Source organism: Rissa tridactyla, chromosome 3 (assembly GCF_028500815.1).
Source record: "Rissa tridactyla isolate bRisTri1 chromosome 3, bRisTri1.patW.cur.20221130, whole genome shotgun sequence".
NCBI lineage: Eukaryota > Metazoa > Chordata > Aves > Charadriiformes > Laridae > Rissa > Rissa tridactyla.
The window spans coordinates 56,607,983-56,632,126 of record NC_071468.1 but is presented as its reverse complement, the minus strand read 5'-3'; the positions used below and the strand labels follow the sequence as shown (position 1 = coordinate 56,632,126).

The following is a 24,144-nucleotide window of genomic DNA, read 5'->3' as shown; positions in this document are numbered from 1 at the left end:
ACTCCCCCAGACCCTTTACCAAGGCACACATTTTGAAAGTATTCCCCACTCCGGCTTTCAAGAATCATGGGGAGTGCTTCCTTAATTATGATGATGATTTTGCCCATGATTTAGGCACTGTCTTTTCAGTGTACACTGAAAGCGTACACTGTAGTGAATCCTCCCTCTAGGAGGAGGAGCAGTTTCTGGTTTTATTTCATTCTATTTAGACTTTGCTAGAAGACAGAATGCCTTGCCTTCATGATTGGCCTGGGAGAGGACGCCAACACCACTATTCTTGTCAAAACTACTGAGCCATGTTTTAGAAATTCATGGAAGAAGGCATCTCCTGTTATGTATCCCCAGGAAGAATATTGCACTGCCTAGCAGTTTGTCTTGATGAAAAAATGGCCCAGTGAAACATCTGATGCAAAGGCTGTAAATTACTCTACAAGAACATCCCGAGAGCTTAGCTGGTGAGCTCGGTGCTGGTGGAAATTCTACAAAGAGTGCGAGACATGTTTTAAACACACACAGAATTAAAGATACCAATACACAGAATGACTTACCATAGACAGAGAAATCAGCAGTATTTTGGGAGATGGGAAAAAACGACTAGTGGTGAGAACATGCATCAAAAGCCACAGAAGAGCAGACAAGGGCAGAAGAAGCAGGCACGTAAAGCTCACTGTGCTGCACAGACTTTATGCAATAGCCACGTGCATGGAGAAATACAGCAGGAGCAACTTTGGAAATCGTGGAAGCTTTTCAGATGTAAGCCCTCCAAAACCTTTTGCAGATAGGCATTAGCTTGGTTGTAATCGCCTATATTTCTAAAATAAACTCTACAAAGGCAGTATTTGAACCTCTACTCAAAGTGTAAGATTGATGGCTTGTGTCAAACTTATTAATATGTATTTACTGTTTTCCCTATAATTTTTGGATGAGGAAAAAGGACTCAGCTGGTTAAAATTGCTGTGGAAAATAACTGTGTCTGCTGAACCATATGTGTGTGCATACGTGTAATCTATCTTACAGAAAGAATTACAAACTGAGGAGAGTGAAGGTACTAAGGTCACACACCAACAAATCCCACATGGAGAAGGATTTTCCTACATGGATTTCCCAATTAAGAACACAACCAAAACCAAAACCAAACCAAACCATAATTCTGCTAGTTTACAAGCCAAATCCTTTCAACTGTTCATGGCTAAGCCAATTCTTTAATGCCTATTGCAAATTTATCCACTTAACCACAATTCATGTAATTAAGGCAACAGAATTGTCATTGCAAACTACCCATTACCATTTCTGAAATATTTCTGCATTATTAGTGGATCCCCCTTTACTACAGATTATAAATTATTAAATTTTTTTGTCAGTTCCTCTTCATAATTGCCCATCACGTTGTCATCTCAGCCACTCTTTCGTCCGTGTCCCTCCCTGGCATTTTTGTGCTTTCCCACTCCTCGCGCAGCGGAGGACCCCAAGCCATACACTGAATTCCTAATTGGCTGCAGGAAAAGCTGAACCTGCAGCCCTTGATTTATGAAGCTGTTACTCAGCCTCTTGGGAGCCCTGTTTGAGATGCGGTAGATGGAGGCAGCAGATAGATGCAGCGTCTCCTCATGCATGTAAAGCATCTGCTCTGTCCCTGAAGCTTCATGCCCCCTCAGAGCTTGCAGCTGGGGCTAAGTTGAAGACACGTTACAAGCATGTGCCTTATTACTGCAGGAAGCAAAGTTGAAGAGCTTGAGATTGTCCGCTTCAATAAAGCTGCCAGCGTGGCACATCAAGGATAAAGGGACTGACAAAAAGACCCACCATGCAAAAGACAGATAGGCCACCCAAAATTTAAAAACAGTTGTAACCCACATTTTCTCTTACTGTATTTGAATCTAATCTGTTTTCTCAATCAAATCAAATTAATTACACAGCAGTTATATAAAACTGCACAAATAAAATGGCAAGGTCCAAGCAGCAAACTGACCCTGATATATACCATTTAGGATATTAATCTTTTAATGTATTATTTTATATAATCAGAGAACAGTCTCTGAACACTTTCAAATACTGTCAACATCTGACCTTCTAAGGCACTTTGGCTATTTGCCAGAGCAACACTCTTCCCATTAACAAATCATACTAGCCATACATAACCTAGTATTATTTGCAATCTAATTAACATGTTTAGAAATGGTTTAGAAACATATTTATAACCCTAGTCATGAATTCTTGATATTTTTCTTTAAAGCTAATCCCACTGGCCATAAGATTAGATATGTAAGTGAACCTAATTTCTGTTTTCAAAGAGAAGTAACTATTTTCTGTTAAAACAATTCAGAAGTTCCCAGAACAACGCATATGGTTTGTTGTTTGAAAATTTAAAAAAACCAAAAATTTGATGTCAGCATACATTTTGAGAAATCACTATATGTTTCTTCTATATTGTCTTATCAGAGTACTTAAAAAAATTTATGAGGCAAAACAAAGCACCTGCAAATAAAAATCTTAGGAACCCTCTGCATGTGTATTTTTCTTCCAAGAACATATAAAGACATACCTTAACTTTTTCCCCAGACCATGATATTATTTCAAATTGGGCTGGGTAGACAGGGTAGAAAAAAAAACATTTCGGAGTTCTGATCCCAAAGAAGACAACGTAGCTCTGAACAATTCTCCCTGAAATGCCTATTAACTGAACTCTCAGTGTGCGTGTGTTCATGGAACACCAGTAGAAAACAGAAAATAAACTCTGCTATATACAAACTTCTACTAGATTATATTAAAACTCTGCCAACTGCAATTACCATAATCAAAAATGGAAATGCATGTATTTACGTCTTTACCACATTTCACATTTGTATTAACTTCTCTGGAGCCTTGAAGTAGGCCCAGTTCACAAAGTAAATACACACATAAACATAAGCACATAAATTACCCCCTCCATATTTGTACATTATTAACAATTTTAATTATAAAAGCTTTCAGAAAACAAAGCACTCCTGCCTGCAGATTCAGAACAATGACTCAGAAAATAAAAAGCAAAAAATGGTTTCTCCAACATGATGGAAACGTCTGAACAAACCTAATTCTTGTGCAAGTAGTCCACAAAAAGAACATTAGATTTCAGTACCAAAAAAGCCAGTAACACAAACAAACAAAAAAAAATCATCTAATAAAGAGCTTTCATTTTCAAATGATATTAAAAATAAACCATCCACTAAAATTAAAATTCAGCCTTTGAAATGGGACTTGAGCTCTTTATGTGTACTCTACCCTGCTGACCCTTGCTAAAGGGTGTAAGTCAATATGAAATACTCACAAATGGAGAGAGGATGATGGATTTTCTGCCAAATAACCCTAAGCAAAAGTAACGCTGTTAGCTAGGGAGCCAGCTTTTATTTCCTCTGCCAAGTGATGAATTAAGAGAACTTCCTAGCATATATGCTTTACTGTTTGCATTTATTTAACCTCTGGTTCTTTCTTCTTATAAATAAAAACAATACAACCAGTAGGTAACAAAAGAAACTGCTTATTTGCTTCTTATGAGTTGGGAGTTTTAAAACTAGTTAAGATTGCTAACTTGAGGAGGGAAGGAAAAACAAACAGGACAGAAGTTGCAATGTCATCAGTTTCTACTTGGTGGAACGGTATTTTATTTATCAGGAACTGGGCAGTGCCTCTACTTTCTGAATGAATGACAGATCCTTCCTATCTATTTTTACCTCTGGAGAACTGTCCTGAGACCGAGAATAATGGATAGCCCTTAACAGTTGTACACTCCATACTTTTAATTTATGAAAGTCATTGACAGAGGAAAGAATCGTGTTAAGCTCTAACGTGTTGCAGAAGAGGTCAACATACAGAGCATTAGAATACCATGTCAGCTTGTCAGTGAATTCCTGATGCATGTTTAAGTACTGGCAGCTGCCATGGCTCTACAAGACCCCTGTTACCTTAAAATTCCTATTACTGTAGTGTTTGGCATCTCCCCATTTGCTATGGTGAGACAGTTCTCGCCCCTAAGAAAGTTTATAAACTGAATAAACAAATCGGGAAGAATGAGATTAAATATGCAGACCTGGAGGCTGAAATTACTTGCTTAAGGCCATGAAGCTAGTCAAGGATGGAGGTGGTAACATGATGATGCTTCCTGACACGCATTACAGTGCCTCAGCCACTAGACCAGGAGTTTTTATGGAACTTGCGCTGCTGGTGGCAAAGGACGGTCTCAGCAGCTCTGCCTCCTTGTCTTTTACTGGGCAAGAAAGAGGAGGAAGGACAGGGCTCCTCAAGACACAAGCTTCTCAGAAGCCAGCCAGCAGGAACATTCACGTTGCCCTTCCTGCCTCCCCATTGTCATCCCCCAGGCAATACAATCCCAACCCAAACACTGTCTCACTATATTTCCCTTCTACTCTGAAAACCCATATGAAGAAAACAAAGCACGGCTCTCTCAGATAAGGTATGTATGTCCAGTTGCCGCTTGCTTCTGACCCAGACAGTTCAGTTCTGGTGTGACACTTCATTCAGCGCGTGACCGACACGCACACGTGCCACTTCACAGCTCTTAGCCTGTGAGAAAACCATTTAATTCCTTTGCCAGTGAGGCACAGAGGAGCATCCACCCACCAGCAAAGTTTCAAAAAAACCCAAACTTAAAAACAACCATGCAAGGCCACGCTACCTCTTCATTATTTTCTATCATGTCATTGTTATGTTTTAAATTGCTTCACCCATGAATTCAAATTCCTTTAAATGTACTAATTAAAATGCTTGGTCTCTCACATGACATCTGGCCTGAGAACAGTGGTAACTGCTGGTCGCTAGGAGGAAAGGCAGTCAAATACACAGTTTTGTAATTCTGCAGGGTAGCCTTTCTGAGAAGATGGTACGTTACTATTAATTACACAAGTTCTAACAGAAAGGAAAAAACAGACAGAGTTGCTACACTAGAGAATGAGCATCAGAGCCTGCAAAGGAAATGAAAACAAATTGCAAGCGTCTTTAGCCACAGAAATTAAAAAGTAGAAGCTAATAAAGTGAGGTACTAAAGACGGAATTAAAAAAACCAAAACACATAAGAACTGAATGCACTACTCTTAACAAAGAGTGAATCAGGAATTTCAAAATCCTGGAAGAAAAAACCCCAAACATAAAGCTTGTATAAGCATTTTAAATAAGTTCCTTTTCTCCTGGTGCCTTGTATCTGAAAAGTATCAACCCCTGTATTTAACTAATGTAAGAGGAGTGGGGGAAATCAGAGTGACTACAGGCTTAATGGTTTTCATGCACTTTTTTAAGAAAAGAATAATTTTAAAAAAATGGAGATAAGAAAGAACTATAACCTTTGTCTACCAGAGGCAGGCTATGTCAGATACAACCCTTTATCCAGTAACAAAAATGTGACAACGTCTCATCAACGTGGCCTTCAGGAAAAAAAAACCCTGCTACAGCAATACACAGGAACGTGTTAGCAAGGCTAGAAAATTATTATGATTGCATGATTAAGAGAGAAGAGAACAGGCAGCCTTGACAGGAGAACTGTGGGACAGGAGAGAGGACCAGCCTGAGGGCTCTCCTTTACTATCCACTAAACAACCTCAGCGGAAAGACTGAGGCGCGATGCTGGTGATGCCAAAATTTGAAAGCATCACCAAAGTGGAGAGGAACTAGGATATCACACAGGAAAAAGCTGCTGTGATGTTTAGGAAGAAATGAAGAGAAACAGAATGAAAGTTTTTAGTAAACAGCCATTGCCATTGGAGATTAATGACAAAAATCTGACCTACCATTTGGGAACTTCATACTTGCAAACATCAGAGAAGAGTCTGGGAGCCTGACAGTATTAAGTTGATCACAGAATGAATGATGTACAGAAAATGAGAATGAAAATGTGACTGACCTGAGGATAAACACCATCAAGGTAAAAGTGACTTTGCAGAGCTCTGTGTGTGTACCTATGTTGAATTAAGTGAATACTGTAACAGACGCAGAAACTAAAAAAGCAGATAGGCTATGCCATAGGAATGACAAACCTAGCATTAATTATAAAAGATTAGAAAAGCTGTGCTTGTTTAGTCACAGACAGTATAAAAATTATCACCTGAGAGAGAGAAGACTAAGCTGGAACACAGTATTAGAGAACAAGACCAAATGAGTCCCAGTTGTCCATGGAAACCCAGCTAGCTTACCAGCAGTAGCAGCAAGAGTTAAAAATCCTAGCTAGTTTCAAACTGGAGCTCAGTCAGTTTATGAAGATCATCTGATATGCTTGTCAAATAAAGCAGAGAATTCAGCTAAATGGCTGATGATTTATAATCACATGTTCTTTTATTCCTGCAAATTGCTCCTCATCATTCTGGATATCAACAACAGATTTGGGAATGTACATTTACAAATACATTTTGTAGCGAGGGAATGCCAAGTGAATTTCTAACACTTTGTAGATTTATTTTTTTTTTTTTTCAAAGGGAAAAAGGTAAAGTCTCACTACAAGACACTTCATAATTTGGGAGCTTTTCTCTTCAAAATAGCATCACCTCTCCTTATTGGGCAAAACACCACTTTTTTTATGACAAGCGTAACATTATTTAGACATAATTCAATAGTTTGTATATAGTATTATCATACCAGCTTTCAGTTTTGAGTTTAGCTTTGCATAATTTACAAGCTTCCAAATTAATTCAACTCTGACATACAGTGACATATGATACCAAGGTCAATGCTAGAATTCTTCCTGACACACAAAACCATTCAGGACAGCTCTCTTCTACTCAATCTTCCTTCTGAAAAGCTTTAGTTTGCAATGTATCCTAAAGATCAGAACTGTCAGAAGAAAAAGTTTCAAGAGCTCTGCAGTGAAAACATGGAGTCGCTCAGAATTTTCTCAAGGACTCCGAATACACAAAGATATAAAAAGGGGTTTTGATTCTCATTTGGAATAATTCATAAATTATTTCAAGACTGTTTTGAGTATTTTCTGCAATAGAAAGTCATTTAAATCATTGTCACCTGACTTTCAGTGGCAGCAAGCCCTAAGCAAGGGATGCATGATTTGCACCCAGATTATCTGTGACAAGGCAGTAAATCAGCTCAGCTTTCAGGAACTTTGACTTGCTGTCAGTAAAGGAAAATGTGTTGCACGACATCTCGTCTCTGAAGATTTTTCAGCTTACCGGTAAAGAAAATTTGCTAAGATTTTAAAAGCAAAGGGGAAACAGGAGAAGATTTTTTTGTTGCCACTCTACAACACGTGAAAGAAATGGATTTACTGGATTTACTTTTACTGCACCCGGGATGTGAATGGCATCACTATTCACAAGTGAACGGTGGAGATTCACAGATCTGCTAGCAGTAATGGTACCTTATTTTGCAGTTTGTGGTACCACCGTGCCTTGTACTACTAAATCATGATTTTCAGAGCCTTGCAGCAATACTGACTAGCACAGTATCACCTTCCTCCCCAACACCCCACCACCAGTTGTGCTAAGCGCAGCTGCTTGAGCAGCTGCACCATGAATGGGATCAGAGAAAACACTGTAAAGTTTTGAACATCCCTTATCTATTTTGTAGCACACACGTTTCAGAGTATGTCAGTTACACCTAAGCTGACAATGCTTGTACCATGAAACCTTAGCCTTGCTTTGACACTTAAAGCAAGAAAAAACCCACAGTGGTTCAAAGAGCAAAATATTGGAACGTAATCGCATTACATTTTGTTTCTTGTGAAAATAAGGACTGAAGACGTCAGAGTTGAACTAACACAAGGTAGAAAGACGCTGGACAGAATCTTAAAAACTGAAGCTCTCTGGAGGGTCACTGCATGGAACCCCTTTCTAGTGGTATCGAGCAACAAAAAGTATTAAAAAGAAATCATTGAACTCAACATTTAAATGTAATATAGTATCCCATGTACTACTGGTGCCAAAAGAAGTTTAGCCAAAGTATTTGGATTTTATTTCCTTTTTTCGAAAAAGACTACTACTAGGAACATACTTTGGAGTGTCTTATGTTATTATAAAAAAATCTACTGAAGATTATTCACTTAGTGTATTAAACACACACAATTTTCATAAGGTTGTTTATAAACTTGTTATACAACGTCTGCTCTGAGAGTGTGTAAACTGGATACCCTTTGAAATGCAACTTTGTATGTACTAAACAGATAGAGCAGCGAGCATCACTAGTTTATTCTAACGAGTACCAGCACAATAAAAAGAGTCAATTACTTAGCTTATGAAAATTTACTGCTTCTACGTGAGTTTATACCATTAAAATTGTGTGACAAAGCCTTTCCAATCACACCAAGTGGGCCATCTAAAGAAAGAAACAGAAAGTGAACCTTGTTTCAGGCACCAACAGTTTGCAATAACCCTCTTCTTGTCACCTGGTATGACACCAGGGAAGACAAAGTCACACTCGACCTTGATCAGCGCAGTGTGCTCTCAGTGTTGAATGGGATTTGCTTATCGGGTGTAGGAAAGAAAGCAACTGCCAAACATACAGTCCAAGCCTGAAAAACAAACTTCAGAAGGACTTTGTTTAAGATTCCAAAAACATATTCATGCTTCGCTTTTCTTCTGATTTACAACAACCCCTTTCCTAAGCTGAAACACCTTCAAGGGATTAAAAAGATGGATGGGGAAATCTGCTGAGTTGTTTATTGCAATAACTTCTGACACACTGACAAATATGATTCAGGAAAGCTCATTTCTCTTCCTCTTTCATCCTTTAAGTCTTCAAAACTCCTCTTGGGCAGCCTGCATTCACTGACTAAAAGACCTAATAGTTCATCCTTTCTATTTGCCTTATCAAGAAACAAACTGACCTGTGCAGAAAAGGAACTTGGATTTTTAGAAGGTATTTTTGTTGCTTTAAGCCAACACAGGAGGAGGAATGAGCAGCAGAGAGATGTGATGTAACAAGCTGTGACCATGTTAAATGTGTTAAGCATCAGAAATGATTACTTCTTCTTCAGCAGAGCACCAGACTCATCACATGGAGTAACTAGCTGCATTCTGTGTTGACAAAGTTACTAAAATTTCCCTGTCCTTTCTTTGGTTTATTGATATCTCCTTTCCCTTCTTACCAAGGCTGCCTGCATGCATGCCCACAGGAGTAAACAAAGATCGCAAACCACTTTGCCCTCATGGTATGCCTGAAAGGTGACAACTTAGTATGGGTTCTGTAGTCTAGGGCCCTCCATTTCTGGGTGCAAATCAAGGCACCTCTCTCTAAACAAACCTCTGCCCCGAGAGAGACATTTGAGACATCAGCAACCAGAATAAATTCCATCTCATTGACGCTTCCTTTGCACTCCTTCCTCTGCTTTCCCTGACACGTGACATGGCTCCTGAAGCCTACAGAACCTCTCACAATTTGCCTATTTGCAAACTACACCAAGAATTTTTCCCCCCCTTGGAAACTACCACAAAAAAAGAAAACTGCTGGGTGAGTGGGATGGCAATACTACTGTGATAAAGGCCCATTTTCCTGTGCTTTGCCAGCTGCCTGTCAGTAGGCACTTGTCACCTCTTGCCCTTTGAGTAACTAGCAAGTCTTTCTAGGACAAGGACTCTATTTTTTGTTCTGCATACGTGCAGTGCTTATGACTGGGACTCTTAATTGGCAGCAGTTATGGTGTGATTGAACCCATACACTATCTCCCAAATCCTTGAGAAGTGTATGTGTGTTTAAGAACACCCAAAACTATTTTGTGAAATGTTTCTTTCCTATACCGCAGCATCTCATGTGGCAAAATAGTATCAAGAACACTTGCCTCCTTAAATAGTGTAATCTTTGGAGTTAAAATCAAGCATTTTACATCTACATCATAGATTGTGTTGGTCCAGACATGGCACTTCTGCTGACAGAGAAACAAATAAAACAATTCTTTGTTCACTTAAGACAATCACTCTAACCTATGCATCCAGAAAGCTGGTTAGTGTTCTTGTTTGCAAAAATTGCCATGACACTTCTGAAACAATGAAAATTTTCCTCAAAGCAATGGTGGGAAACTATGGAGAAAAGAAAGATGAGGCACAGAGGTCATTTCAGAAGAGGATTTCCAGCCAATCAAAGCACAATCCCCTGAAATATGAAAGAAGAACACAAGCACAAGGAGAAACTTGTGCAAAATTGAAGCTTTACAGAAGTGGCAAATTTATCCCCAGTGCTGTCAGTAACAACTTCAGTTGCAATTTACACCAGGTGTGGCCTTCAGTATTAACCAGCTTCTGTGGATCAGCCACAAGTTTGACGTTCCTACATCAGAGGAGAGCGATGAAGAACAAAAGGGGAATGAAAAAGGTTAACACCACAAAACAAAGCAAAAAATCCCCACAAAAGTAATTGGCTAAATACAGATAAAGATATATTTCCCCACTAAGTCACAGCACAAGACTCAGCCTAGACGCCAAGCTCCTTTCCTTGCCTCTGCTGAGATGTCAGCTGTCTTTGCTGTTTAACAGTTAAGGTGAACCAAAGCAAGTGCTGCAGAATTGGTTAAACAGGGCAGCTTAGGCAACCTTTCACACAAAAGGAAAATGAAATGTCAGAAACAGACGTCATGCTGCTGCCAGAGGGGCTAGAGAGACGTGTGAGAGACCGCAAAGCCCTGACAGCAACTGTGAAGATGGGCACAGTCAACGTGACGCAGTCCAAGACTTCCCTGGCCATCGGCGTGGTGGTGGCCCAGGTGGCCAGTGCAAGGGCTGCCTGCGGCACACAGCCATCCTCCTCAGCCGGCCATGGTTGCACATAGCAAGGATGGGGGGAATTTGGAAGGAAACGGGCCCGAAGCAGTAAAAGCCTGAGAAGACAAACAAGCGCAAAGCCACCCAGTGCTAGCCGAGACATCGCACTAAAAGTTCACTGGTAAAACTCGTACCGAGGGAACTCAAAATCAGAGCAAAAAGACTGAGCTGTCAGTACGCAGCAACAAGGCTCGGGGAAGAGGGAATGGACAAGCTGAGCTAAAAGGCTTAGGCTGTCTTGAATTTAATGAGGGCCTGTGATTCACTTGGATACCTGAAGCTGAAGCAGGGAATGCCTTCAATTAGTGAGAGTTCACAACAGGACTCAGCGGTTAAACTTTGTGTCGATTTTTTTTTTTTTTTAACACCAGACTGTCTACATCATTGTTAACCAACACTACTCAAAAGGCACAGCACGTTGCATTTTCCAGCTGCAGAGCACGCAGAGAAACGGGCAACGCAGGCCAGAGAGACAAAATAAGCTTTAAAAATAAATTTAAAAAGAACATTTTGCAAGGCTTTTTTTCTGGCCTTGGCACGTGGTCACGCGAACAGTGGGATCTACACAACAGATATTGGTTTTTTGCTGCTGGCTGTCCCAATTCACCCTCCCCTGCACTAGCTCCGGTGTTTTTGTGACTCTGGGCTGAACTGCTTCTCTGTTAAGTCAGCAGAAAACTAAGCCAACACAAAGTGCAATAGGTTTCTGCCGGGATGTCATGCAAAAACACTTGAGCACAGGCTGAGAAAGGAGACAGGCTTAGCTGCTCTGGCAATGCAGGCTCAGTCTGATTAGCTAGTGCATCCACAGTAGCTTTACTGGCACTTTAAAGCTCCAAATGAGGCTATAATATTATAAATATTTATTTCAGCAAAAGCGCCATCTTATGTGGCATTATCTCATCTTCCCCCTGTCGCACACATAACCGCTTGCCCAGCCACTGTCTGTGAGGGGAAGGAAGGGGATTTTTTTGTTGTAGTTGTTTTCAATCAGGACCAACTCTCCAGTTTAGTTTATCACGTGGCTCTATGAACAGGTGTGCTGGCCAGAGAGGGGTTGCATAGGACTGGAAACAAGCAGCTGGAGGAAGGAGGCTGCTTAAGTTGGGACAGAAAATAAAAAAAAATCTGTATTTGTGAAACTGTGGTGCAAGCTCAGGCCATGCTATTCTCCTTAGTACTGTCTACACACTTAGCAGGAGATTCTGCTCTGAAACAACTACGGCTTAAGTAAAAATAAAGTAAGAAATAAGAAATATATAAAAATAAATTAAATATGTAAATAATAAATAGATAAATATATAAAGAATAAATATATAATTATATACATTATATGTATCATCATCCCATCTCACAGTGAGTGAGCTAGCATATGCATATTAAGATATTTATTCTACTATACAGGAAATTAATTTAATTGCAGACCCTGTCACAGATTTCTTATGTTCCAGCTTTGGAAGCAGCTGCACAAAGCTGAGAGCCAATCTCATAGCGCGCGGTCCCTATAATGCCTCTCCCGGCCATGCAGTTCTGCCACTTACCTTATGCCGTTTCCAGCACCTCTGAGACTCTTTCATGAGCTTATGCAACTAACCTACATGGCAAAACATGAACTCCAATTGCTCATACAAGAATCTAATGAGTGCCAGATCCAATGTGAGGAAAGGAGGAACTGCACGAGAACAGTGGCAAGAGAAATGTGGAGCAGTGAAAATTTTTACTTTTAAGCAAGAGGGAGTAACCAAAGTTGTTCAGCTAGTTACAGAACTGCGGCATGGCTGTCCTGCGTTCCTACCGTCTGAATTAACTACAGCTTTGCCCCAACGAGTTTCCACAGCTGTACGGGGTTCAGGCCCACGCCACACTGAGCAGAATGTGGTTGAGTTTCTTGCTAACTGCTTTGCTGTGTAGCTTGCCAGGCAATGGGCTCTCTGCCTGAACGGACATAACCTCAATGTCGACCAGGGCACACTTTGTAGCTGTCATTTTAGACCAGTTGTGTAGGGTAGGATAGGCAAGTATTTAATAAACCAGCAAGTGCTACATGTAGTCTCTGCTCTTGTGTTCTGACTAGTTACCAGAAAGAAGGTATTTTTTTTAAAACATAAAGCTTACGGTAATTACAACCGTTAGAACAACCATTTGCACTTGTGACTACCTGCAAAGTTTATTTAAGTAGGCCACTCTAGGAACTATTGCTTTTAATAATCTAACAAGGATCTAAAAATCATGCTGAAGTTCTCTACTCAGCAGAGCAAAGGCAATCTCATTTTAAAGCCAGTTTCACGGGGATTTGTGTTCTGTAGAACAAAATCTGAACAAGAGCCTTTAGCTGGCAACACACAAAGGTTTTCCTCTGTTGCAGCTACGCCGCTTTGTCTCCCAACAGAGAAACTGGGGCCAAAGACGAACAAAGCAAAAAAGACTGTTAAAGACAAACAGGTGGATAAGATCAAAAAAAAGCATAAAATGCAAGGATATGCCCTCAGTGCGCTGAATGGAGGGGAATCCAAATCCAAGGTGATACTTTTTGGGCTCCAAAACCCGGATCAAGACTCAAGACTGCTGCCAACCTACTTCCATTCAGCTGATACAAGGCAAACTTCCCACTTGAAAAGATTGCTCACTGCAGAAACAAGGTCACTTCACCCAATGAAGATGAAAATGTTAGCTACCCTACACGCTTTTGCTCTTCATTCCACAAAGCCATATAACAACACACATGGCTCAATGAAACGCCAATTCTGTTATCATTAAATAAGCGTATTCAGAATGCAAAATGTTCCTACTTTGAATGGATGTTTGTTTATTAGAGGGAAATGAACAGACCCTTCAGCTGTACAATAGTAACACTGAAGAAAACAACCTTTTTCCTTGACATGAGCATTTTAAAAAGGAAACACAAAACACCCAACACGTGCCCAGACTACCTTGAAAACCTCATGTTTCACCACCTTAAGTGCAATACTTTATTTCCTACAGAGGTCAGCACTTCCCTAGTTACTCCTACCTAAGCGTAAGAAGTGAGAGCAGAATGCTGAATCAAACTTTTCCCAAAAATACTCTTCCTAACAAAATATTACATGCAAATGTCCAACAATCTTTGCAAATTATATTGAATCAGAAGGGCAGAGGTTAGCAAAACTGACTCTAGGAATTAATGTTGTTAACAATATCATAACAAGGATCTAAAAATCATTCTGGGCACTTTGCACATTTGAAAAAAAAAGATGGAGAACACTTCTAGGCACAGAATAGTTAGGGAGATCAGAAACTTACTTCTACAAAGATGAACAAGCAAAAAAGAGAAAATAGAAAACTAATAAATATTAGTTAAAAAGAAGAAAGCCCTCAAGATAACGGAATACTCACAAATAGAATTTCTACCTGTTCAACCTTTTTGTTGTTACTCAGAGAATGTCAGTGTGATGTATTCCTTTAGGTTTTTTTGAAAGTCAATATGATCTACAACAGGTTTCAATCCTTTATTTTTTCATTGGTATTAATTTTTGTTACTTTTAAAGATTTCTGTAAGAAGATACCCATCTATCTTCCTGTTCACTAGCCAACAACTTTGTATAAGAAACCTTTCTATTCTCTATCTGTAAATATGCAGGTTGATTCATATCATAACAAAAAGCATAAGCATTCTATAACAATGCAAACAACTCCCCCGTTCTTTCTATGATTACCAATGAATTTAAATAGAAACAGTACTTTCAAGTGATTTGGTTCCCTTTATATAATTTACAGCAATACATAAGCATGCCATAAGCATATACATAGATGTTTCTCTGCGAGTTTAAGGGTGCTAGCAGAAGAAACCTCATGTTTCACATCACTGCACCTCTTCAAGGGCATTGTTCCACAGGTACTCAAAGTTCAACTTTAGGACTAACGTAAGCCAACCTGTCTGTTCAGGACACAGAAGAGAATGGCTGCGCAGTGCAAAGGCATTACTACTGCAAAGTAGCAACACCCCTTTCATTTTATTCTGAAGTTTAAACACACACAACAATTTTTATAAATACTAGTTCACTGTAGAGCCACAAGTTTATTTTGCCTGTGACCATAACAGCAAGTTCTACGTGTCTATTGTTGCTTGTGCAGGCTGAATTCTTAATATGAAAAGAGTCTGCCCACCCACCCACATGCTTTCACGGGAACAGGAGGGCCTCATGGTGAGGTTTTACAATGCAGCTGGACCAATCTAATGGCTCACTGCCACCAAAATAAGGCAGTCTTACTCTGTCTTCTACCACCTTTCCTCTGCTGTTCCTCTGTACTGGCTCAGGGACATCTGAACCCTGATTTGCCTGAGTTTGCTGAATTGGCAGAGAAATATTTCAGCAGGAAAAGGGAATGGTTTCTGCCTGTTTACCAAGGAGGTCAGATGAATACTAATACAAGGAACTACAGGATACTTCTTTCAATGCAATCCAGTCATTTAACTGGTTCAGCCACCTTGTGGAATCTCAAACATGGTGACAGGAATGCTTGAGACAAAGGGCAAGGTGACAGAAGAAGCACTTTGGGTTTTTTTTACACATTCAATTAAAGATTATTTAAGATTATTATTAATATTAGTATAAAGTGAAGTAGCATTCTTACCTTTCACTGCTATTTTATCCGTTCACTTACATCATGGTTTGCCAACTTTCCAATAAACCATAATATAATAAACAAAATAATTACTTACCTACAAATCCTTTCTCTCCAACTAATTTAAGGGCAATTTTATCTGCCAAAACAGAAGAATTTCCATGTGCAATGTTAGCAAAAGGTCCAGCGTGAACAAATACTGGTGTTCCCTGAATGATAAAAAAAATATATCATTCATTTAATGGATAGGTAAGAACACAAGCTCAATATTCTTGCAGACTAATCAAAATTGTACATAAATCGAAAGTACATATAATGAGTAAGCGCTGCTAGATAATTCGGGGGCAGGTAGGTACATCTCAGGTGCTTGAGACCCCATTTGTGTCAGAACTGGCTTCAATCACAGAAAGGTAACAGACCGCAGTGCAACCTGTAGGTAATTTACACAACTTCTCTCCCAATCCTGTACTACTGTTTCATATTTCCCATGCCCTAATGCTACGGCGTGCTATGGTACTACAGTCAGTACTGAGTGCGTGGCTGCAGACGGTACACAAATAGAGCCCAGCTCCTACCCGACTCCATCCCTTACTGCTCCTGTTTTCCTCGTTAACTGTAATTGCCATTCCTGGGCAGGCAAAGTAGCCATCGGAAGCAGTGAGGGATCAGAGTCAATGGTTAAAGAGCTGGAGAGGGAGAAGAGAAGGGACATGGCTGGGGGTGCAGTGGGGATGCCGATATACAACGGAAAAAGCTGCTGCTGGCCCAGCATTTGGGAGCCCTGGGTTCAAAGCGGAATTCCCCCTGTACAAATACACAAGGAAAGTAGACTCTGTAGCAGGGAGCAATCTAAAACAGCAAAAGGATAGGCAAGGAGTTAATGAAGTAATGACATAGGAAAATTTGTCAGATAGTAAGCATATCTCAGCTTCCCTGTTACTTTTTTGGCATCACAAGGAAAGGAGAAATTAGAAAATTAGCATCTACAGAAAGGGATTAGGTGAATTATATTAACTGCTACCTTTTCTCCAAACCAGAATACACAATCAGACGGAAGGATGTCACTTCAGTTGTCTTACTACAAAATACTTAAGGAAACAAAACCCCGTTGTTGTGTTAATGCTTTTAAAAATCCTCAGCTGGTTAAAGAAAAGGTAAGCAGACAACTTCAGATTATCTCCATCTCTTAACACATTCTGTACTAGGAGGCACTGCCAACCCTCAAAATTTCAGGCAACCTACTGGGCAATCTTCCTCCATTTTTGACCAGAAATACCAATTAAGGAGGACAGTGTTGCGCAGATCAGCTGCAGGCCACATCCAACAGTCCCATGAACCACAACTTGGAAACTATTAACCATTTAATACAAGCTGGTTGTTTCCCCCGCAAAGTGTCTTAAGAGAACAACCTACATACACAGAAATGTTCATGTTTTCCATAAAACACCGGAACAATTGGATTACAGTAGTGAAATACTTGCTACTATAGAAAACAGATTTTTATCTTTCAGCAATACTGAATACAAATCATATAAAATATACCAGCAACGAGCGTCTGTTTTATTGCTTCCTCTAGAACTAATTATACATTATTTTGTTCAGAGCAAAGACAAGTAACTTTTTATCCAGTGGCATGTCAAACTACAGGTTTGTTCTAATGGGTTATTTTTATTTTTTTTAAATCAAGAGAGGAAAAAGGAGAATACGCATATATACGGGCAGGGCATATTCTCCAAAAAATGGACAATTAAGCTACAATCCAAAGACAATTTTGCCTCATACATGTTAGAGATGAAACAGTAGAACAGGAGCAGAAAAAGTAAATAAACCAGAAATCATGCCCTGTAACAAAAGGAATGATGCAGATTATTATCATCATAACACGATGACTTCATAGTGTATAATTAGGATTTTTTTTTCTTGTTTTCTATCTGCTAATGAGCACATACTGCAATATCAGTTGAGGTTTTACATATTTATGCAAACAAATTAACTTGAACTATGTACACCTTTAAAGCTTCTTATAGTGTTTGGGCATCAATCTAATGGGAGGTGCTGTGCAAAATAAAAGATTAGCCCTATGCTGAAGAGCTTATAATTTATACAGAATAAAATGCAAGCCACTTCCACCAACTTAAGTTTTACTTCCTTAAATTTTACTTTTACTTTAACACAGTATTTACCTTTCTGGTATTCAAATAAGTAAGACTGCAGTTTTCAGCTACCAGATTGAAATCCCACAAGATTAATTCTTATTTGTGTTTTATTACTCACTAAGTTAAATTTTACTTTTCCAAGCCCTTTATTTCTTGTGGCAAGCAACTATAGGGCTGCTCTCGTTAGAGCCCAGCACACAGATGGGCAGATGCGATGCACGGAAGCACAAACATGGATGATGAAAGGGCAGCCCAGCCCATACTGTGGCAGCTATGCAGAGAGGGGACCAGAAGGGTCTCCCACAACATTCCCTGTGCAATTGTGCTTCCAAGAGTTTATCCACACAAGATGGAAGGAAATTTGGATTGCAGGGTCCAACAACCAGAATGTCAGCAGCCAAGAGGCCCCCTTGAAATCCAAACACAGTACTAAACTACTGGCATGGACAGATGCTCCCCTGGAGCTCTGAAATCCACCGGAAGAAAAGGAGGAGTTATTTGAATGGTCTTTTTACAAGGGTAATCCTGGAAGAAAAATACAGTCTAGGCACCGAAGGGAGTGAACTCCAGCAGGATCTCGGGAGCCTCAGGCACACCCTGGAACAGGGACAACAATGTCTTCTTGGGCCAGCTTCAGTAACTCTGTGTCAGCCCATCCATCCCACTCAGCGGGCTGCCACTTGTTTTCGTTACACTCTTAATAAACTATGTATATGGAGAAACAAACAGTGGCACAGGGATGCATTGTGCTGACTGTTTTCAGTACAGGAAATTTTATTTTCCAAGTTTTAATAAAAGAAAATAAACCCTGAACGCCAATAAATATCTGAAGCTATCTGGCTGCTAGAAGAATGTTTATAATGCTTATTACCATCCTTCCCTCGTCTTTACTGTGAGTGGCACTTCAAATGTACCACGAGCAGACCATCCCAGAGCAGCCAGCCTGCAACTACAGAGTTGTCCCATAGAGCAGCTGCTCCCTTACGCATGGTCTAAACAAAGGCTAAACATCAAGGGATCAGCTCAAGAGGGAACAAATCTCTCACGACAAACGTGGGTAAACACTATGAAATCATTATGTACATTTCAAACAAAGTCAACTCAATTCTACAGCACTGGATAAAAGTTCTACTGAAGCCTACATTTATTGTGGGTGGCGTGCTCCACATTGCCCATTTTGAAATTTTAGTGTCATTCCTGCATATAAAACACTGTCAATCACTAACACCTTGAGACAGCACTTGTCGTGATAGAGTAGCACGGTTGTGATGGAAATCAACCCACCAAGAAACCTCTTAGGAAAACAGAAAATTAAAACACACGCATCAATTCACGCATGAAGAAAAGCACTGACACTAGTTGCCAGTTCAGTTCCACGCAGGACTGGCATTCGGTCATTTTTATGAACTTCTAAACCTCTTCTCCAGTGCATGCAGATGCCCATATAAAGCTCGTGTAAATCTACCGATTAGGTCGTTCTTCTCCCCTTCCATAGACTCTTAGAAGCCACTCCTCAGACCTCCGCAGCTTAATACAATACCAAAGTGATCTAGAAGACCTGCTTTGGTGAACAGTTTCATCCCTACTCGCAGGACAGGTCCATGACACAGTCTGAGCTGCATTTGTGTTCTCTGTAATCATATTATTCTGATTTTATACCATCTGTGTGCTGTAGGATCATTTCTGATGTTACTGTTGTCAAGTCATTGTGCTGTTGCTAAAGGTCTTTGCACTTTTATTGAGAACTTGTTCTCCCTGAAGGGATTAGGATTATGTTGCTCAATTACAATTGGTAGCCTCTTTGGAAACTTGAGAGGTCCCTCTTCTTTTGGATGTTATTTATTAGGATTTTTTCAAGTGTAATTTAGGCTCTAGTTCTCCTCTTTTCTAGTTTGCGAGAAGAACGACTTGGAATTCACATACTCATCAGAAATACGTCATTCGCTATAGCAGAAACAACTTTATTGCATCCACCACCTCAGGGTACACTAGGATTAGCTTGTCTTAAAATCTGTCATGCTGGAAGGCTCTAAACTCACAAGTGGATCACTGACTACATTCATGTGTGCAGAGCAAAATGTCATCCTTGTTCCTCTCCCACCCTTTTTTTGGAAAAAACTGAAGCTATTAAAATTAGCACCCCTTAAAGCTATTAACATGAATAATTTAAAACAATTAAAGGTATTTATTCAGCAGATGGGATATGATGCAAGCTTGAGGCTCAAGAACAGCAACAACAGCACATGCAGCAACAGAGCGGGCTGTTGCATCTCTGCACAAGAGCAATGACATAGTCCAAGAGGCACACATCGGCCAAAGCACGGCACTATCTTGAGAAAGATTTAGATAAACTGGCGATTTTCATTCTTTGACAGGTGACTTATATTAGCCTGCAAGCCAACAGGTATTCAAAGGGTGACAAAAGTTTGTCTTTGAGACTCAAATGGCAGGAGTGGAGCATGAAGCAGTCTTTTGAGCTGCTTTAGTTTTAAAAATAACTTTGTAAGACGAATTTTTGGGAAAACTATCCTTGGGTACTGTAGTCAGGGTCTTCCTAACAAGCAATAGTGTTTGATGAAAGTTGGCAGATGTTTCAGCCATAGCATAGATTAGACTAGAAAAGAATACCACATAAAAGGCAGGAATTTTATTGCATAGAAATGTGAATATAAAGAAATCCGGGGGGGGGGGGGGGAGGGGGAAGCATGCAAGTCCCAGAACCAAATGCCTATCAATCAAAAGAAACTCTTCTGATGTTTGTAACTGTGTTTTGGAACACTACAACAAAACCATATTATTTTTCTAACATACGCAAATTGCAAATAGAGCAATGCAGACTAAACACTCAGAATCAAAGCTACCTTGTCACTGATGCTTAATGCACACATTGTTATCCAAGTGACGATTCAATACACAGTTCTGGCCATGACATTCTTGATTCTATGTGACCTCCAGTTTCTGCTATTGGATGTTATATTAAATTCTGACACAGACATATATTCTTCATACAGCCACATGAAAGAACAGATGTTTTTTGCAGAAGAAAGTAATTAAGATGGCTAACATAGACTTAAATTCTATTTTTCTAATATTCCCTGAGAGTAGGAAGTTGTCCCTGTCCAAACACAAAAGCAAAAAGGAAACTATCACTTTGACATGCTGTAGAAAATAAAACATTTTTTACCAATCGGGGATTGCACTGGTGTGTTTCTACATTCTTTTCACCATACCAGGAATTGTGAAATATTCCAGCTATGTAATTTTGATGGTCAAACTTTCAATAATATATATTAATTTTTCTCCTAATGCATTTGTTTCCAAAACTGCTTCATTATTTCCCCATCTTTCTTCCTCCCCCTCCCCATGAATACTGCTCATCATTCAGCTTACTATTGAAAAGGCAATACTAGACTGCCCAGAAACAAAGTTAGGTTGTACTAATTCTGCGCTCTTTGAGCTCTTGGAAGAAAGCTCACTAGAGTTAAGTGTAAAACATTCCTCTCACGGGCCAGCGAAGCTTCATTTAGTCCCTGAAGGCACTCTGGTAGGATAGGGTGGCTGGGAGACATCTTTTGAAAAAGCGTAAACAGGCAAAAGGACCCTTCTGTGTTTCTAAACAGCACAAACTATAATACGGAATAGAATGGCCTCAGCTAAGCACCTACTTTTCACCCAAAACGCTGGGCTGTGGGAATCATCATGGGAATATCCATGTAAAGGAATTACATAATAAGGAAACTTCCCCAGAAAAGCAAGATTAAACAGAAGGAAGTCTATTACTTGGAAGCCCAGCCTGCCTTCCAGCGTGCTCAGAAGCAGTTCAGCAGTGTGCTGCAGCTTGCTTGCAACGCCAGGCAAAATTATAACTAAAGCCAGAGTCTCAAAGAAAGGGAAAAAAAACCCAACCCACCAAAAAGGTATAAATGCAGATAGAGTTGATTATTTAACATACACAAATGAACACTTGCTAAAATGCCTCTATGGATTTGACCCTGGCTTGAACCTTGAAAGTTAAGCGTAGTCACCAGAGAGAAGCACGGCAAGTACAATACGGGATCTGAAAGCCAGAGAAAGGCAGGCATCGTAAGCCATACTCACCTCTAATGTCTGCATTAGCGTGGGCTTAATTGCGTCTTTCATCAGAACTGCCAAAGCACCTGTTACTCCCTAAAAAACAAGAGTCCACATTTTGAGGAAGTCAGTTCTAAGGTGCAACATTTCTGAGTTACATTTAAGCTTACAGTTAAAACAGGGTTACACTTCAAAGGAGAAAAAGAAAGTGTGCTCATAACCATAATGGATAAGCAGTGATACAGTGCTGCATAAAGAATTTATTTAGATGTTACCTCAAGACTTCTAACATACTGTATTTACAGCGTGCCAGAAATAGTAACAATTTTGCTCTGAATACACTTAAAAGGCAGTATGTAAATAGTCTTCCTATTTCATTAACAGATCAGAAACAGAGTATTAAGCGATCAGCACGAGGATGTCCATGGGAACAAAAGACGAAGCAGAAGTAAGGCCACTGAGACCTGAGACAGCAAGAAGGCAATAACTTGCTAAAACCACCTAAAGAAATGACAGATGTATTTCTTTCATGAGAGAACCAATAGCATGAATCAATAGCTAGCAACTACCAGAAAGGGTATTTTTCAAGACTTGTACAAATATATATATGTAATAGACACAGGATGAAAGCGGACACAGAGTTGACTAGGGGTAGACCATGAAGACATCATGATATTAGAAGTTAGAGGTGCCTTACTGTGATGATGAGAGGACAGAAGGAGCTGCGTGAATTTTAGTTGTAAAAAAAAAATAATCTTACTCCTCCCTAAAAATTTTGCTGGATATTAAGTAGAAGTTTCACACTGACTTAATTTAAAATAAGAGAAAGTCATGACATCACTCTACACTAAAATCCAATGCCTATTTTTGAAAAAAATGGCTCTAGAGTATGCAGAGCACTATCAAACTATATGCAGAGTGCTATCTAGAAAACACAAGCATGTATTTCAATTTACTCCTAAAGTACTTTGATTTTGAGAAGAGAATGTGTTTTGTTTTGAAAGAACTAGATCACGGATAGAAAAAAAATGCAGTAGTACTATAAGCAGTGGCTTATTTGATTGTTTGAACAATCAAACTCTGTCTGAAAATCAGAACGACAAACAAATGAGGGACATACAAGTATGTGGTCGTTACATAAGTACAGTATTTTATACAAATTCAAGTTTCCCCTTTCTGAACATAACATCTGAACACAGACTTCAGAGGAAAATGAGGCAGAATATTTGGCCTTGGATAAAAATGCACTGAAACCAAAATAGTAGAACTGGTTTCTACTAAAGCACAGCAAGTATTTCCTTGGGGGAGAGTGAAGGGAAGGAGAGAGAAGAGGGAAAGATGTTCCTCTGTTCTTTGCATTTTGTAAACCTCCACTATCTACAAGCCCCAGTAGACCCACAAAGAGGTAATAAGAGAAACTGGTGGCAAAACAATACACTTTTCCCTCTTCTGCATTAGTACAGAATAAATTTCTGTTTCCTACTATGTTATTTTTTTTAGAAGTTAGGATCAAAACGCAAGGAAACACCAGCATGCCAGCTCTCTGTCAGAATGGCCAAAGGTCCATCATTTCCATGGAAGCAGCCTGGTGCTATGTTGTACCTGTATCCAACTACTCTCATTTGAACCCGAAGGGGACAGACTAAATACAAGGAAAAACAAAATATCTTAAAAAAATAAATGAAATTATTATTGCTTTTCACTTCCCCAGGCTCCTTTATAACTACAGATTGGTTTAATTTTTAAGATTATAACCTCCTTATTTTAGATAAAGAAATTAAAAATGCAGAACAAATCTCAACAAACAATATTTCATAAAGGTTCATTTAACCAGTACCCCATAAAATTTTCTCCTTTTACAGCAAAGTGTAACTCCAATATTTTATCCATATATGAGTTTTCTTTTTAGGACCATGTAAAAATAACTGCCACTGTTACTGCCGTAGATTTCTTGTATTTTAGTAATTTGTAAAAGTCTTTCTAAAGTGGGTGTATTTCTTAGAATATTAAATTTTAAATTTGCTTTATAAAACTAATTTGATTCACTTCCAAATCTGAAGCACTTAACGAAAAAAAAAGTGAATTCCCAGTCCCAACTCTAACAATTTAACATGAAATGGAACAGATTTCAATCCTAGCAATCTCTTCATTATACCCTAGTTTTTAATCCTACTAATTTATCAAAACAAGCATGTTCTTTAAAAGAAAAAAAACGACACCGAAGTTTGCAATATAATATTGAATAGATCTATAAGCCTAGTTTTTTTCCTGCTGTTTGATCAATTGAGCAGCCAGCTAGGACAGAATTTCTCAGACCAGATGCACAGTTCTTCCGCTTCCACCCCCAGCTGAAGGAAATGATGCTTGTCACCAGTTGCTAGAAACACAAAAAACTGTAAGAGCTAAGCTAAGTTGTTTGTCTTTGGTCTCATGGAAAGCATAACCAGGTACACACACTAGTTCGGAGGCAATAAGTAATAGAAATATGCGAAGGAAAAGTTGCTTAATTTTACATTTTCTTCTGTATCTCAGTTTTTCCATCATCATATAACATAAGCTATTCATCTTTACGCTAA

At 39.4% G+C, this 24,144-nt stretch overlaps 1 protein-coding gene across 2 annotated transcripts in view; it reads right to left on the bottom strand.

Moving 5' to 3' along the window:
* Positions 1-24,144, bottom strand: part of MTHFD1L (methylenetetrahydrofolate dehydrogenase (NADP+ dependent) 1 like) — a 161,758-nt gene that overhangs the window by 80,212 nt on the left and 57,402 nt on the right. For both annotated transcript variants that reach the window (XM_054194419.1, XM_054194418.1), the window contains 2 exons: positions 21,596-21,664; positions 15,439-15,550 (listed from right to left, as the gene is read on the bottom strand). In XM_054194419.1, the coding sequence (XP_054050394.1) occupies positions 15,439-15,550; positions 21,596-21,664 (181 nt within the window). The remainder of the gene's footprint in view (positions 1-15,438; positions 15,551-21,595; positions 21,665-24,144) is intronic.